The sequence below is a fragment of the Moschus berezovskii genome, chromosome 2 (genome assembly GCF_049115385.1).
Source record: "Moschus berezovskii isolate FMDL1 chromosome 2, NW_MosBer_1.0, whole genome shotgun sequence".
Classification (NCBI taxonomy): Eukaryota; Metazoa; Chordata; class Mammalia; order Artiodactyla; family Moschidae; genus Moschus; species Moschus berezovskii.
The window spans coordinates 47,706,111-47,724,046 of record NC_142461.1 but is presented as its reverse complement, the minus strand read 5'-3'; the positions used below and the strand labels follow the sequence as shown (position 1 = coordinate 47,724,046).

At 41.5% G+C, this 17,936-nt stretch overlaps 1 protein-coding gene across 7 annotated transcripts in view; it reads left to right on the top strand.

Annotated features, from left to right (window-relative positions):
- SPATS2L (spermatogenesis associated serine rich 2 like) overlaps positions 1-17,936 on the top strand; it is a 190,252-nt gene that overhangs the window by 108,026 nt on the left and 64,290 nt on the right. For all 7 annotated transcript variants that reach the window (XM_055398722.2, XM_055398721.2, XM_055398724.2 and 4 more), the window contains one exon: positions 14,701-14,809. In XM_055398722.2, the coding sequence (XP_055254697.1) occupies positions 14,701-14,809 (109 nt within the window). The remainder of the gene's footprint in view (positions 1-14,700; positions 14,810-17,936) is intronic.

Sequence of the window (17,936 nt, the reverse complement as noted above, 5' to 3'; positions counted from 1 at the left end):
TGGGATTCTCCAGGCAAGAACACTGGAGTGGGTTGCCATTTCCTTCTCCAATGTGTGAAAGTGAAAAGTGAAAGTGAAGTCGCCTAGTCATGTCCGACCCTTAGTGACCCCATGGACTGCAGTCTACCAGGCTCCTCCATCCATGGGATTTTCTAGGCAAGAGTACTGGAGTGGCTTGCCATTGCCTTCTCCACTGTTGGATGCTAACAGTACCCAAATCTGTATCCCTGGCTCAGTTCTTCCCTGAAGCTACAGGTTCATAAAGTCAGCTGCTTTCTAAACATCTGGAAGTGAAGGTCTACCAGCCCCCTCAGAATGCTCCATTTTTACCACTACTCCTTTTCTCAGGAAATGACACCACTGTCCACAAAAATGTTCAAGCGAGACACCCGGGAACCGTCCAGATTCCTTCCTTTTCCATCTTCCTAATTCCTTATGTGTGCATGCTCAGTTGCTCAGTCATGTCTGACTCTTTGCAACCCCCTGGACGGTAGCCCACCAGGCTCCTCTGTCCATGGTATTCTCCAGACAAGAACACAGGGGTGGGTTGCCATTCCCTTCTCCAGGGGATCTTCCTGACCCAGGAATCAAACCCATGTCTCCTGTAGCTCCTGCATTGGCAAATTCTTTACCACTGAGTCACCTGGGGGCTTCCCTGTGTCTAGTTGAATACACATCAGTTACTTCCACCCAAGTAAATTATGAGTCATTGTCTCTACTGCTCCATCTTGGTCTACATTCTCTCCCTGCATTAAAATCCTGCCAGGCATCTCTCTGCTCTCTTCCAGCTCAACCACATAGAAACCACAGTGACTTTCTTAAATACACAAATAATCACACTCTTCTGCGTAAATCCCTTGAATGGCTACCTTTAGAATAAGACTCAGAGTCATAAGATGGCTTGTGATGCCAAGCACACTTTGCCTCATGCCTTTTGGATCAAGCTTCATCTGAAATCCCATTCCTTCATTTAATGCTCCAGTGATCCTAGGCCTTCATTCCCTTTGAACATGCTCCCAGATACTCAGTCCTGTCTGTGAGGAGATGCTGTAAACTCTTCCTGGAATGTTCCATCTCCTCTTCCCTTTCCCTCTCCTGGTTTGGTCTTAATTGCCCTTTATCCTGAGTTTAAACAAACTCCAGAGCCTCAGATGGGGTTTCTGTGGGTCTCTGGTTTAGGTAGGTTCCCCTGTTACAATTGCCCGAAGCATCTTTACTTACCCTTCTGGAAGGCTCGTCAAACATCTGCCTTCCTAGACTATAAGCTCCCAGGCAGGTCATGAAATGTGTATGTCACTGCGTAGACTCCTCTGTTCACTGGTGACTGGATGAATGAATAAACAAGTGAATGTGGATTGAGAGAGCCGTATCAGCTCTGAGGGAAGTTCTTGGGGTGAATCGCTGATCTCTGTGCTTGGCTATGGCCCATCTAAAATTCAGATCAACAATTTGAATAAGCTGTAGAAGACGGCAACTTGTTTTAAATGATATGAAATTGAAAGGATTGGCTAATGTATTCCCTGTGTTTGATGGCAGAAAGCAAGGTTCTAAAACCTAACAGCTAGCTGGAGTGTTGGGTCAGAACTTACAGACTGTAATTTAATAAAGGTAAATGAAGTATCCTGTCCTTTCATTCTAGTCACTGTGTGAGTATCTGACAGGGTATACTTGTCACAGAAACAGTCCAGGGTGTGTTAGTAACATGGTAAGTTCTGTTTAGTTCTGTTAGTAACATAGTAAGTTCTCATATGTAAGTCCCCTACGTATGAGAGCACGTTCATTAAGTTCAATTTGTTTATAAGTCCAACAAAATTAGCCTAGGTACCCAACTAATATAATTGGCTATATAGTACTCTACTGTAATGTGTTTATATGACTTTTCACACAAATAATATGTACATAAAAAGCAAACACAAAAAATAAAACATTTTTTATCTTACAGTACAATACCTTACAATAGCACTAGCTACATCACTGCTGCTTTTACACTTGCTTCCAGACATCCTGGTCTTGAAATAAAGATACTGTGCTACTGAACTACATTCCGTACTGTACAGTAAAGCACACAAAAGCACAACCACTTGTCGAGTATGCACGCATTGTACGCCAGACACGTGAACTAATTTATATGACAGGACATGTGAATGCAGGTTCTCATCTTTGAAAGTCTTAAGTGAAAGCTCACATGTAGGGGACTTACTGTAATTGATGAGGCTCCTAAAACTGCTCATGCCATCTTAGATTCTTTTAATGGAAAAGTAGAGCCACACCGAGACAGGTGCAGTTTCCACAGTCCCCTGCCTTGATCCAACTGTCTCTGGAACAATGTACTTCATTTACGGAACCACATTTCATCAGCATACACTCGAAGGAGTTTGACTAGTGTGGTGGGAGCCAACCTCTCTCATCTGCTCATTCTCTTGAGCATCTGCTCTGCGTTCTCAACAGGATCTCTCATCCCTTAGTCCGTTCCTAGTCTCCGGGTTCATCATCCCCCTTCATAGACCACAGATGCCTTGATTAGGTACCTTAAGATTCTCGGCCCCTGTATCCCTGAGACCTAGGATCTACCACTGTATTTTTTAGAGTTCATAACTTTGGGTCATTCCTTTTCTTTGCTCCTCCATCTGGCATGTTGAGAATTTCTTGGAGAAAGCCAGGCCAATTGGCTCCATGACAAAGCCATACCATCTAGCATTAGTGGCCCCTCAGTCTGGCTCAGCTCTTTCATTCATCTAGGCCATATTCTATCACATTCCCATAAGGAAGTTCTAAACCTTTTCCCACTTAAAAAAAAAAAGAAAAAAGTATTTATTTGACTGTGCCGGGTGTTAGTTGTGGCATGTGGGATCTAGTTCCCTGACCAGGGATTGCTTGCATCGAGAGCACAGAGTCTTAGCCACTGCACCACCAGGGAAGTTCGCTTTTCCCACTTTTTAATCCGAAAGCAAACTCTAAAATTCTCACTCAGAAGAAATAGTTTCCTTAAACTTTCTCTTCACAATCTCAGATTTCTTCTCTCTTCACTCTTCCTTTCTCTCCTTCCTTCCTTCCTCAGAATTCTGAGAAAGAGAAAGAATCTATCTTTCCTTCCAAAGCTTTTATTTCCACATGGATTTTGATACCATTTTCTTCCATTTCCTCTGGGACTTTGTTTCATAATTTATCTTCTGTATTTCCTCTCTTCAAATTCTTTCTCAGTGGCAGCTCTCTTACCTCCACAGTGAACACACTCAAGTGCTTTGTGGAGATTAATTGTGTGGTGATTGTTTTAAGATGGATTGGAGAGGGGAGAAACCAAGCCAGAGAGTTCAATTAGAAGGCTTTTTCTAGAGTCCAGGTGAAAGGCAGAGGGAAACTGTCCAGGGTAGTAAAAGAAGAAATATAGAACAGGTAAGATTCTGAGAAGATTTTGTTGTCAGAATGACCTTGAGTTAGTTGCTATTTATGACTTTGTCTTATTTTCCTGTGGTTTTATCAGCTCCTTGGGGGCAAATACCGTGTCAGATTCATCTCACAATTTCATCTCACTTTCCTTCACGAAATAGAGCTTTGAACGAATGCTTAGAATTTCCTTAAAATATGGGGTGGGGGCAGGGGTAGGGGTGGGGGTAGGGATAGAGGGAGAGCTGCCCCCTGGAAGGTATGTTTTTTAAAAAGAGGATCATCATTGAGAAAGGGAAAGGTAGCTCCATATTAGGAAGAAGAGAAGAGTAGACCTTTGTTCCTCAAAACATGGCCTGTTGTAGTATCTTCCCATTGCTATAACAGATGGGATTTGCTATAACAAAGGGCCACAGCTTAGTGACTTAAAACACCACAAATTTACTGTCTTACAATTCTGGAGAACAGAAGTCTGAAATGGGCCTCATTGGGCCAAAATCAAGGTGTCAGCTGGGCTGCATGGCTTTCTGGAAGCTCTGGGGGAAATTCGTCTTCTTGCCTTTTGCAGCTTCTAGAAGCTGCCTGCATTCCTTGGCTTGTGGCCCCTTTTCAACTTCAAACCCAGCAGTGGCTGGTAGGTCTTTCTCACAGTGAGTCAGTCTTATACTCTCTTTATCCTCCTTCTACTTATAAGGACCCTTGTGATTATATTGGGTTCACTGAGATAATCTAGATAATCTCCCCCTTCTCCAGGTCATCTGATTAAGGTTATTTGCAGCCTTAATTTGCCAGTAACCTCACGTATTCACTGGTTCTAGGGGGATTAGGTGGGGTAGATGGCTTTGGGGCTACTATTCTGCTGCCACATCCTTGAACAGGCAGCATCTCCACCACCTAGGAGCTTATTAGAAATACAGAATGGGGCTCCACCCCCAAGTCGCGGAATCAGAATCTGCATTCTCATTGGATCTCCAGGTGATTTGAATGTACTTTAACATTTGAGAAGTCACTAGTAAGCTACCTGTAAGCTTCTCTCTACTTTAAACTTGCCACAATTCTATGGAAACTGCATTTTTTTCCCTACTTTCAAATCTTCATTATTCCTTCTAATCCCAGTTTCCTGCCCCCGCAAAAGTTAATTTTGATTTATACCCCTGGTGTTAATTCCCCAAAAGCCAGCCATGAAGAAGATGACAATACTTCATGCATATTTTTTACTGGAAGAAGGTAGATGTTAAAAAAGGCAATTAAATTATAAAGTTATCCATGATGCAAAGGTACTGGCCCGCAAAGAATATTTTCTTCTTCAAGAAGATTCATAGGAGAACAGCCTTCATTAGTGTGTAGATAACATTAGTGACCCAGCAAGTGAAGCAAAACGTACACAGATGAGCTGTTTTTAAGGCATCTCTGAAAGGCTCAGCATTTGAGAAATGTGACCAAAGCTGATTATAAAATTCCTTTTAGAATTTCAGGAATGGCAACCCATAAATAACTGGTTCTCACTGGTGCAAAAACAAAGTTGTAGGCTGTTTCTCCTTTTGTAGGTGAAAAGATTAAGCTCACCTCTAAGATGACAGGTCCTCAAGGTAAGGACCAGCAATGTCTGAGACCTAGGAGGCACTTCATACGTTTGGGGGCTTGAATTCTTTTCACTGCCATACAATATGTTATGTTGAATTACAGAGATGCAGTGAAAAAAAAATTAGATAAATAAAAGTGGAATATTTCAACAACCATCTTACTGGACTCCCTACTTGCTTTTGTTCATTCATCTATTTGGACATTTATGAATCATCTACTGAATGGCACTCATTGTTCTAGGCCCTGTGGATATACAGCTGTGATCCCTGTCATTTATGAGCTCACATCCCAGTGGGACAAACAGTCACATAAGTAAATAATTAGGGTGATGTGAATGCTAAACAAGGTCTGTGAACAAGGCTCATGGGCCTCTCTGCTCTGATCTGTCATTCCCATTCTAGCGGGACTTATCTTTAATGTTGCCCACCTCTCCCCTTTGCCAATTGGGTTAGTTATCTGGCTTTATTACTTTTATTTCCAGCCCTAGTTACTAATGTTGTCTCTAGGCACTCTTTACTTGTTCTAGAAAATGAAAACTCTGCAACTAGTGCAAGTAAAAAAAGAGGTTACTCTAAAGATGGAGTAGGGACTCATGGGACGTCAGAACGAGTTAAAGAAGCAGAAAAGGCAGGAAGTGAGGCAGCTCCCAAACAACCTGTCTTCAACTCCACTCTGGCTTCTCTCCCTTTGTGTGGAATAGTCCAGACTCCAAGGCAGAGAGCCTGGTTGGCCCACTTTGTCTTTTCAGACAGGCCCCTTCCTGACTGCTGCAATCATTGTCACTGTACTCTGCTTCCATCATGTCACTCACTCAGCATAAGTTGTAATTACATTTTTTTTTCAACTTGTATGTTTCACATCTGTTTTCCTCTCTAGGTTTGGTAGCGACCATATCTGTTTTATTACTGCTGTTTCCAGCCATAGTGCAGTATGCTGTATGCACACGGCGTATGCTGCATCCTGACCACAGCAGGCGTTTAGTAAATAAATAGATAAAAGAATGAGACCAAGGTAGGGGGTGGGGTGGGGTGGGGTGGGGAGGGGTGGCGGGAGGCCAGGAGCACATATTGTTAGCCACCCTAGCGGATGGGCTTCCTTGTGGTACCACTCAACTTGCAGGGGAGGAAGAGATTGAAGATAGCCTTGGGTCCACTGCTCAGCAAGGCTGAGGAGGAAGGTTCTTAAGAAGGGTTGTATATAGGATGATCTCCCCCAGATAAGTCCTGGTCACCAGGGTAGACATACATTCTTTCCATTTCAAAGGCATACCAACCTTTATACCTAGAGACACCCTTCTCCTTCATGGCCCAATGTAAATGCTTCCACACTTTCCTTTTTAAAATTTATTGAGCAGCTAATATATGCCAAATTCTGTATCAGACACTTTACATGCATCATCTCTTTTCATTTTTACTGAGACTCTAGCAGGTAATATCCTCATTTTACAACTACAGAGCTAAGTTTCAACAATTTCAACCATTCATCCAAGGTCATAGAACTAACAGGTAACAGAGCCAAGGTTAGAGAACAGGTCTGTTTAATTCCAGAGCTTCTTGTGTGATATTTGGCTGTTTCCTCTCTATTCTCCCCTCGTTGACTGCTCTCTTCTCTGTGACACTCCAGCCTTTCTCATACAAGCAGTGCAGCATTTACATGCTTTCAGGTACAAATCATTCTGGCTGCCCTGCAGTGCTGTCTGTCTTAGGGCAGTTGTGTCCTCAGGGCCTGGTACCTAGTGGAGGCCCAACCAATACCTGGGCTGAGCTTCAGAAGGATAGGTGATTACTGTGCTCTTTTTAAAACTCCACAAAGCACCATGAGTACCTCATTATATAGAAATGTCATAAATATCCTTCCCATCTCTGTTACTGAAATTTAAAGAGCATGTGTCTATTCTCCATAACTATATAATGCTTAGGTCACATAACAGTCAGCGGAGACCCACCCGTCTGTTGTTGTGGATGGTAAATGCAGAGCGATAGGATGGTCCAACACTAGCAGAATATTCCTTTGACTCAGAAGAGTAGCCTGAATAAGGACCGACTATAGAGCACAGGGAACTGTACTCAATATTCTGTAATGGCCTATATGGGAAAAGAATCTTAAAAAGAATAGGTGTATGTATATGTATAGCTGACTCACTTTGCTGTACACCTGAAACTAACACAACATTCTAAATCAACTATATGCCGATTTAAAAAAAATGATTTTGGAGAATGAAGGAGAGCTTTTTAGCATATTTATATACAATTAGCAAAATCCCACTGTAGCACAATAGCACATACGAACTAATGGAAAAGTAATAAAAATATTAGCATAACATGTCAAAAAAAGAGCAGCCTGGTATAGCTACAAATTGACATTCTCTCTTTCAACAGATTGCTATTAAACACCTACTCTGTGCACATTTGGGCTTCCCTGATAGCTCAGTTGGTAAAGAATCCACCTGCAGTGCAGGAGACTCCGGTTCAATTCCTGGGTCAGGAAGATCTGCTGGAGAAGGAATAGGCTACCCACTCCAGTATTCTTGGGCTTCCCTTGTGGCTCAGCTGGTAAAGGATCCGCCTGCAATGCAGGAGACCTGGATTTGATCTCTGGGTTGGGAAGATCCCCTGGAGAAGGAAACGGCTACCCACTCTAGTATTCTGGCCTGGAGAATCCCATGGTCTGTATAGTCCATGGGGTCCCAAAGAGTCAGACACAACTGAGCGACTCTCACTTTCATACCATCTATCTGTACATATTATCAGTCACTCAGGTGAGCATGGTGAAGATGCAGAAATGCCTGGGAGGAGAATTCTGCCCGCATGTTCCTTATCATTTAGAATACACACCTTACACAGACAGGCCTGTGATGTAGAAGGTGCTGGGGTTAGGAGACATCCACTGATAAGGTCTGCGGGAATTGAAAGGAGACAGTGATGACTTATGACAGGGATGGTGGAGACAAAGAACTTCACAGGATACATGGCATTTCAGCTGGAATATAAGATTTGGGCAAGTGGACACATCTTTTGTTTTTCAGTCTCTAAGTCGTGTCTGACTCTTTGTGACCCCATGAACTGCAGCACGCTAGGCTTCCCTGTCCATCACCAACTCCCAGAGCTTGCTCAAACACACATCCATCAAGTCGGTGATGCCATCTGACTATCTCATCTTCTGTGTCCCCTGCTCCTGCCTTCAATCTTTCCCAGCATCAGGGTCTTTTTCCAATGAGTCAGTTCTTCACATCAGATGGCCAAAGTATTGTATCTTCAGCTTCAGCATCGGTCCTTCCAATGAATATTCAGGACTGATTTCTTTAGGATTGATTGGTTTGATCTCCTTGCAGTCTAGGGGACTCAAGAGTCGTCTCCAGCACCATAGTTTAAAAGCATCAATTCTTAGGCACTCAGCCTTCTTTGTGGCCCAATGCTCACATCCATAAAATGACTACTGGAAAAGCCATAACTTTGACTATACACATCTTTGTCAGCAAAGTGACATCTCTACTCTTTTTTTTTTGTCTCTGCTTTTTTATCAAGGGCAAAACTCACATGACGGTAGGGGTAGGTGGCCAACACTGGGCTTGTGCTCATCTGTAAAGGGCAGAGCAAGAAGGGCATTTGGAAAAGCGGATGAGTGCCCAGTTGTCGATGGCCTTGAGTGCCAGGTTGTAGACACTGAACTTTACTCTTAAGGAAGATGGGGAAGTAGTCCTGATTATACTTGAAGAAGAGTAGTCTGGCAACAGGCTCAGGATGAATTTGCAGGTGGGACACCAGAAACTTTCTGTTTATTTGATAATACTGGGTCTTTACTGATCACACAGCTGTGTAGGTGGATTGAAAACTTCTGTTAGAACCATTTTTTGAAACTCAGACATAGTCTTAAGTGACTCATCTGTAAGCCAAGGAGAATTTCTAAGGAGTCATCACAGATAGGCTCAAAAAATGCACAGTGTGAATGAAGAAATCTGCTAACAGCTCTTAAGCCAGACGAGTCAGGTCCAGGAGAGGTAAGTTAATGTGGGAAGCTGATGTAAACCGCATCTGTGAAAGCCACACTTCCTTGCTGCCTAGTGCCGGCAAAATGCTACACATAAAGAACAGACCTATGGAGACGGGAAGAGGGTAGGAGGGAGAGGGTGAGATGTATGGAGAGAGTAACATGGAATCTTACAATACCGTATGTAAATTAGATAGCCAATGGGAATTTACTGTATGAACCAAGGAACTCAAATAGGGGCCCTGTGACAATCTAGAGGGGTGCGATGGGGAGGGAGATGGGAGGGAGGTTCAGGAGGGAGGGGACATGGGTGTCCCTATAGCTGATTCTTACTGATGTATGACAGAAAACAACAAAATTCTATAAAGCAAGTATCCTTCAATTAAAAAATAAATAAATTTAAAAATAAAGAAAGAAACAGAAAATGCCAGCAGGACGGGCCTGAGGCAGAATGAGGCAAAACCTGCCACCCTAGATAGAAAAGCCCAGGGAGAAGAGAGAAAGGGAGATTAGAATGCTTAAGTTAAATCAAAATACTTTTTTAAATGTTTGTTTTTTATTGAGATATAGTTGATGCACAATATTATATGTTACAGGTGTAAAATATAGTGACTCACAATTTTTGAAGGTTGTATTCCATTTAGAATTATTATAAATATTTGCTATATTCCCCACATTTACAGCATTGCACAGTTGTGCAGTATGTCCTTGTAGCTTATTTTATATGTAATGGTTTGCACCTCCTGATCCCCTACTCTTATTTTGCCCCTGCCCTCATTCCTCTTCCCACTGGTAACCACTAGCTGGGTCTCTATATTTGTTTCTGCTTCTTTTTTGTTATAACCACTTATTTGTTGTCTTTCTTAGATTCCATTTATAGTGATATCATGCAGTGTTTGTCTTTCTCTGGCTGACTTACTTCACTTATCATCATAACCTTCAAATCCATGCTGCTGCTGCTAAGTCGCTTCAGTCGTGTCCGACTCTGTGTGACCCCATAGATGGCAGCCCACCAGGCTCTCCCATCCCTGGGATTCTCTAGGCAAGAACACTGGAGTGGGTTGCCGTTTCCTTCTCCATCAAATCCATGCGTATTGCTACAAATGGCAAAAGTCTCATTCTTTTTTATGGCCGAGTGGTAGTCTGTTATACATATATACACCACATCTTCTTAATCCCTTCATCTGTTGATAAACACTTGCATTGTGTCCATATCTTGGCAATTGTAAAGAATGCTGTTATGAACATTAGGGATGCATGTATCTTTCCGAATTACTGTCTTTGTTTTTTTTCAGATGTGTATCCATGAGTGGAATTGCTGGGTCATATGTGGTAGATCTATTTTTGGTTGTTTGAGAAACCTCCATACTGTTTTCCACAGTGACTGCACCAATTTACTTTCCCACCAACAGTGTGCCAGGGTTCCTTTCTTCCCACATCTTCGCCAACATTTGTTGTTTGTGTTCTTTTTGATGATAGCCATTCTGGTAGGTGTGAGGTAATAGCTCATTGTGGTTTTGACTTGTATTTCCCTGGTGATTAACGATGTTAAACATCTTTTCATTTACCTGTTAGCCATCTACGTTTCCTCTTTGGAAAAATGTCTGTTCAACTCTTCTACCCATTTTTTAATCAGTTTTTTTTTAATGTTGAGTTGTATAAGCTGTTTCTATATGATGAATATTAGCCCCTTATTGGTCATACCATTTGCAAATATTTTCTCCCATTCATTAGGTTGTCTTTTCATTTTATCAGTGGTTTCCTTTGTGTGCAAAACATTTAAAATCAAAACAAGTATTGAGGTCCAAAAGGCAGATTTGTCAATAGCAAATTGAATTTGCCATTTAAATTAGTAAAAGCAAAACAGGGGAACAGTGATTAGGGAAAGGTAAAGCAGTTGCTAAATGAACCACTAACTCATGGTCCAGATTGTCCCCCAGCATCCTGTGCTGCTGCCTGGTCAGCCCCCCAGGAGACTGTTTTATGGTGTGAGAACCCTTGAGGGATGCAGTCGCGTGCAGATTCAAACAGTGGGCTTCAGTGTGAAGCTGCAGCAGCGGATTCACCAGCTTAGGCTGTGGCAGCGACGTAAAGGCTGTGTGTGTGAAGCGGTGCCAGAAACAGCCTTTGCAAAACAGTCACTGCAGGCGAGAATTTTATGAGCTCTCCGTATGCAAACTACCATTAGTCACACATTGATTGATCCATTGCTCCAGCAGCTTCGTTTCCAAACGCAAAGGCAGCTTTTCAGCACAACCTCCCTGTAACGCTGCCTTTGTCATCCACACCTTATGTTTTAAAGCTCCTTCATAAGAAGACCTTTTTTAGATTTAAATGCTTAGACCCCTTATGACTACTGCATCTTGAATAGTGACACTGTGAGGTTTCTGTATGTTTATGCATGCATATGAGTATCTGGATTCCTCTCTCTTTCTCCAGGACATTTTCATGGCAAAACAAATGTAGTGAATTTATAAATAAGAAAGTGGAAAAACAACACTACTCTCTTCACATTAGCCAAGTACTGTGATTAAAGCAGAAACTTGGTCGAGAAATTCACTAGAAGTCAACATTACTATGGAATATCTAAGAATAGATTTTTTTTTTCCTTTCCTTCCTTTAGTTTCTTTACAATTTGACATTCTTTCTTGTTTTGATTAAGTGTTTTCCTCTGGAAACTATTTGCAATATTCATAGTTATATTTGATATCAGAACTCAGTTATTGACAATTTTCTGAGGATATGTTCAGAGATAGGATATATAAAGTGACAAGGATAGGTGCTTTCTGTATTCTACCATGTTGGATTTTTTTTCTTCTTTTAAAGAGGAACAGGCAAGAGCTGTGTACCTGTTTAAAGAGGAAGTATCTCTATCAGCTATGGTTTATATCATGTTTTGCCTTAACATAATAAAATAATGTTTTGCAGAGGAGAGTCTGGAAACAGGGCAAACAACTATTTTATTTTTATTCCATACTTCTTGATCTTTACTGATCACACAACTGTGGAGGTAGATTGAAAATTTGGTGTTTTTTTTTTAATTGACATATAGTTGATTTACAATATTAGTTTTCAGGTATCAGTTCAGTTCAGTTCAGTCGCTCAGTCATGTCCGACTCTCCGCGACCCCATGAATCACAGCACGCCAGGCCTCCCTGAACATCACCAACTCCCGGAGTTCACTCAAACTCATGTCCACAGAGTCGGTGATGCCATCCAGCCATCTCATTCTCTGCCGTCCCCTTCTCCTCCCGCCCCCAACCTTTCCCAGCATCAGAGTCTTTTCCAGTGAGTTAGCTCGTCACATGAGGTGGCCAAAGTATTGCAGTTTCAGCTTTAGCATCAGTCCTTCCAATGAACACCCAGGATTGATCTCCTCTAGAATGGACTGGTTGGATCTCCTTGCAGTCCAAGGGACTCTCAAGAGTCTTCTCTAACACCACAGTTCAAAAGCATCAATTCTTCGGCGATCAGCTTTCTTCACAGTCCAACGCTCACATCCATACATGACCACGGGAAAAACCATAGCCTTGACTAGACGGACCTTTGTTGGCAAAGTAATGTCTCTGCTTTTTAATATACTATCAAGGTTGGTCATAACTTTCCTTCCAAGGAGTAAGCGTCTTTTAATTTCATGGCTGCAGTCACCATCTGCAGTGATTTTAGAGCACAGCACAGTTATTAAGCATCTTTATAGCTTATCCTCCATTAAAAGTTACTATAAGATAATGGCTATAATTCCCTGTGCTATACAATATATCTTTGTTGCTTGTGTATTTTATACATTGTCATTTCTATTTCTTAATTTTATGCCCTAATCTTGCCCCTCCCAGCTTCCCTGTCTCTATCAGTAACCACTATTTTGTTTTCTCTGTGAGTCTATTTCTGTTTTGCTATATACATTCATTTTATTTTTTAGGTTGCACATATAAGTGATATCATATGATGTGAAAATCTGTCTTTCTCTGTCTGATTTACTTCACTAAGCATGATATTCTCTGGGTCCATCCATGTTGCTGCAAATGGCAGAATTTCATTCTTTTTTTATGGCTAAGTAATATTCCAGTTTGTGTGTGTGTGTGTGTGTGTGTGCACGCGTGTGTGTGTGTGTGTACACACCAATACCCAAGCTATGGAAGCAGCACAGTGTTGGATATAGAAGGTAATACCATACATACATACAGGGAGAGAGGGAAAGAGCTATTTTTCTTTTTTTGTAATGTTTTGTTTTGTGTTGTTTTTGGCCGCACCGTGCAACTTGTGGGGTCTTACTTCCCTGACCAGGGATGGAACTCTTGCCCTTGGCAGTGAAAGTGCAGAGTCTTAACCACTGGACTGCTGGGGAGTTCCCAAGAGTTATCTTTCTAACATGATGAATGAATAAGAAAGGACAACATAAAAGGGTGGTTGAGGGATGCTCACAAGACCAAAATCTTTTACATGACCTTGTGGGCTACATGATCTGGTCCTTGCCTGCCTCTGGCCTCACCTTGTACTTTTGGAAGCCTCAGCCTCTGTCCCGCTCCATACTCCCTCCTCATCTGTGCCTGGCTCCTCATTCATGCTGTCCCCTCTAAGATGCCCTCCCCCTTAACCTCCCAGCCATCTCTTCTCTTTTTTCCTTCAGCTTTCAGCATACCTATATACACTCAAGTCTCCTTGTCATGATTTATAGCATTTATTGCAACATATACATCGATATTTATTTGCGTGATCATTTGATCAGTATGTGCATACTGATATGTTCCTTCTAGTCAGTAAATTGCAAGAAGTTTGGTGCCTTGTCATACAATAGGCATTCAAAAAATATTCACTGAAAACAAGTAAGGATTGTGCAGTGCTTTTGTGATCATCAGTGTGGATGCCACTCACCTTGGCACCATATAGTATTCTCATATTTGTCAGTTGTGGCTGCAGTAATCCCCTTGCTAGAAAGCGGAGAGAGCCAGGTTTTGCTAAAGTGGATAAAGTATCCTGTAGTAACTGCAAGTTCTGTGAGCTAAATAAAGGTCAGTGAATTCTATTAGGCAAGAAAAAGATGTGCAAAATTTGACTAAGAAATATCTATAGGTCATTAAAAATTGAATATTAGCTTAACCTGTTGAAATCCTTAGCTCTCATGTATGTATTCACACTGGTTTAAATGTTTGATTTTCAGAAGTGTGTTGGGGAACCTTTTCTGTATTATGGCTAAGATTGCCATGTCAAAAACACAATGCCCCACATTTTTATATCTCTATAAACATTAATGGAGTTTCACAACATACTTTTGTGAACCGCAATGTGACTGTCTCCACTGTGGAGATAAGAGAAGCTGAGGCATGAAGCTATTTCTGTAAATTTTCCAAAGATAGGCCCTGAGCTCATGGAGAAGAGAGCCAGAGACAGAGAACTATCTCTGTGCTCACTGAAAACACATGCTGTGTGCATCTGGAGTCCTGGGGATGGGTTGAGGGGGGAGGGGAGTAGATTGCAAAACCAGAGTTGGCTCTTCATGCTTGCTGCTCCAGTCCTAACAGGGAAATCTTTGTAAAAATGTGTATTCAAATAAAGAGGGTATCAAGGTGATTACCAGGATTAACTTTTATGGGTCCAAAATGCCTTGAGTATGCTTGATGGCAAGAAGATAGATTAGTCAGCTTTTTAAGGCCTTTTGAACAGTTTGGTCTTTTTCTATCCAGTGAGAGATGCATGGATGAAAAAATCATTCACAATGTTGCCTTTATCTTTGCTTCTCCTTTCCAGATCTATGCAGTTCGATCAGTTGTTCCCAACAAAAGCAATAATGAAATAGTGCTGGTGCTACAGCAGTTTGATTTTAATGTAGATAAAGCAGTGCAGGCCTTTGTGGATGGTGAGTATACATGTCCTATGAACCAGTAGATGTTAGAACTACATATTCCATTTATTCTGTGTGTTCTTTAAATGCATTGAATACCAATTATTTCCTAATACTTATTTTTCATAAAAATATGCTAGGCTTTAAAAACATGTCTACATACATTGGTGCTTGCCAGGGTCCTGGAGGTGGTGGGGGATGGGGACTTAGGTTTAATGGGGACAGAGTTTCAGTTTAGGAAAGGAAAAACTCAGGAGACGGATGATGGTGAGAGTTGCACAATAGTGTGAATGTACTTAGTGCCCCTGAACTGTACAGTTAAATATAGTTAAGATAGTGTGTTTCAGGGGTTTCCCAGGTAGCTCAGCTGGTAAAGAATCCACCTGCAGTGCAGGAGACCCCAGTTTGATTCCTGGGTCAGGAAGATCCCCTGGAGAAGGGACAGGCTACCCACTCCAGTATTCTTGGGCTTCCCTAGTGGTTCAACTGGTAAGGAATCCACCTGCAATGTGGGAGACCTGGGTTCAATCCCTGGGTTGGAAAGATCCCCTGGAGGAGGGCATGACAACCCACTCCAGTATTCTTGCCTGGAGAATCCCATGAACAGAGGAGCCTGGTGGGCTAGAGACCACAGGGTCGCAAAGAGTTAGACATGACTGAGCAACTAAGCTCACAGTATGTTTTATGTTATGTGAATTTTACCACAGAAAACAGCATTTTAAAAAACACGTCTATGTATTAAGAGCAGAATTTGGAAGTTCTTTTTTCCTCATTGGGAAAAAACAGAAGACAGACTGTAGGTAGTTTGCAAAGGATACCTGTTCTAATGCTACTAATTCCACTGTCGACCAGTCTGTCCAATCTGTTATTAAACAATGTCCTTTATTTAATGATCCTTGTTAATGGAGCATAATGAACTTTACTCCTGATCTGAAAAGACTTCTCAACTCAACCAGCATAGTTCTACTTGGCCTTAGGATTGGAATCCTTGAACTTGATGCTTACATAGTCTGAGAGGACTGATTTGGTCTTTAATATCCTTAGTTTATCATTTTGAGATTTCCTAATTAGTCAGAATATTAGTTCATCTTGTCCATCTCTAGAACGTTTTTTCTGTCTAGAAAATTTTTGATTTTTTGGACAGCCCATTTCCAGTGATGTTATAGAATCTAAATTCTCAGGAATGTAGTTATTTTATTAATGTATAACCTACTGTTTTACATTTCCTATAAATTATGGGAAATTCTTCTCTCCTAGATAATTTAAACAAATTTCATTTATGAACAAATATCTTATACCTGTTCTTTGATATCATATATCTTCTGTCCTCAGTGTTAGTTTCTGTTTTGTTAATATGGACTAACTAAACATAATCTGACCGAAAGTTCACATTCTGATATCTGCAGTCAGAGTTTAGAGTGCTAATTGAATTAAAAATGATTATCATTCAATATTGGAGAAGGAAATGGCAACCCACTCTAGTACTCTTACCTGGAAAATCCCATGGACAGAGGAGCCTGGTAGGCTACAGTCCATGGGGTCGCAAAGAGTCAGACACGACTAAGTGACTAACACACACAAATCATTCAAAATGGGACTTCCCAGTTGGTGCTAGTGGTACAGAACCTGCCTGCCAAAGCAGGAGATGCAAGAGACCAGGGTTTGATCCCTGGGTCAGGAAGATCCCATGGAAGAGGGCATGGCAACTCACTCCAGTATTTTTGCTTGGAGAATCCCATGGACATGGGAACCTGGTGGGCTACAGTCCATGGGGTCGCAAAGAGTCAGACATAACTAAAGTGACTTAACGCACATGGTTTAAAATAGACCTACAAGCAGACTCACAGTGCATAACTTTTCTGACTATTTTTCCTGCTTCGTATATGAACAAATATGGAATCTTTATTTGTAAGAAACAAATACAGAGAATGGGATGCTAATCCAATTTTGCAACATTTGGTACAGTTTGTCTCACAAAAAAAATTGAGAGATGCACAGCCTGGCTCAGATAAACTCTCTTTTCGGTTTCACTTGCCAGCATCACTCACATGGAAAAAAGCTTTAGGAAAGGAAAACAGGTTACTATCCCCATGCCTCCCCACCCTCAGTTGGAGTGAGGCCCCCACATTCTCCATCCTGAAAGTTTTTATTACAAGGTGACCCTGATGAGATGCACAGATGCTCAGTAACTGATGGACTGTCATCAAATCTGATTGTATTTAAATAGAGCACCATGCTTGTCCTTCTTGAAATTTTCACCTTGTCAGGATTAAGGTCTCATTTTAAAAAACTCATCGATTGCTGAGATATCATTTTGGATGGGGGTCAATAGGAAAACTTGTTTAAAGATCACTGAAAATCAAAAATAGTCATTAGGAATCACTTATGAGGCACACTAAAAGCACACTTTCTGAGTGGCTTAAAAAGCTCCAAACAGGACTTCCCTGGTGGCTCACTGGTCAAGAATCCTACTGCCAATGCAGGAGACGTGAATTCGATCCCTGATCCAGGAAGATCCCACATGCCCTGGAGCAACTACGCCCTTGTGCCACAACTATTGAGCCCGTACCCTAGAGCTGGGGAATTGACACTCCCGAGCCCAAGCCCACGTGCTGCAAATACTGAAGTCTGGAGCCCTAGAGCCCATGCTCTGCAACAAGAGAAGCCACCGCAATGAGAAGCCTGCACACCAGAGCTGGAGAGTAGCCCCCGCTGACTGCAACTAGAGAAAAGTCCTTGAGGCAACGGAGACCCAGTACAGCCAAAAATAAATAAATTAATTAAATTATGTATATAAAAAAAACCTCCAAGCAGTTTTAGTATAATTAAAGTTTAATAATAACAGTTTCAAAATTGTCTGTAAACACAGGTTCTTCAGAATTAGCCTCTAAAAGCTCATGGTCCAAATTGGAAATAGAATTTATGTCCAAATATAAAAATTAGAGAAATAATTGAATATTGCAGTTGAAAGTAGTAAACAACTCACCCCCTTCCTCTGATTTAAAAGAACAGTCTTTAACATTTTTTTAATTTAATTTTATTTGGAATACTGAAGTTGAGCTATAAGTAAGAACTACCCTAATAATTCTTAGCCACAGGTGTGGCTTAGGAAGTAACCTAGTGAAAGTGACTTCCTAAAGTT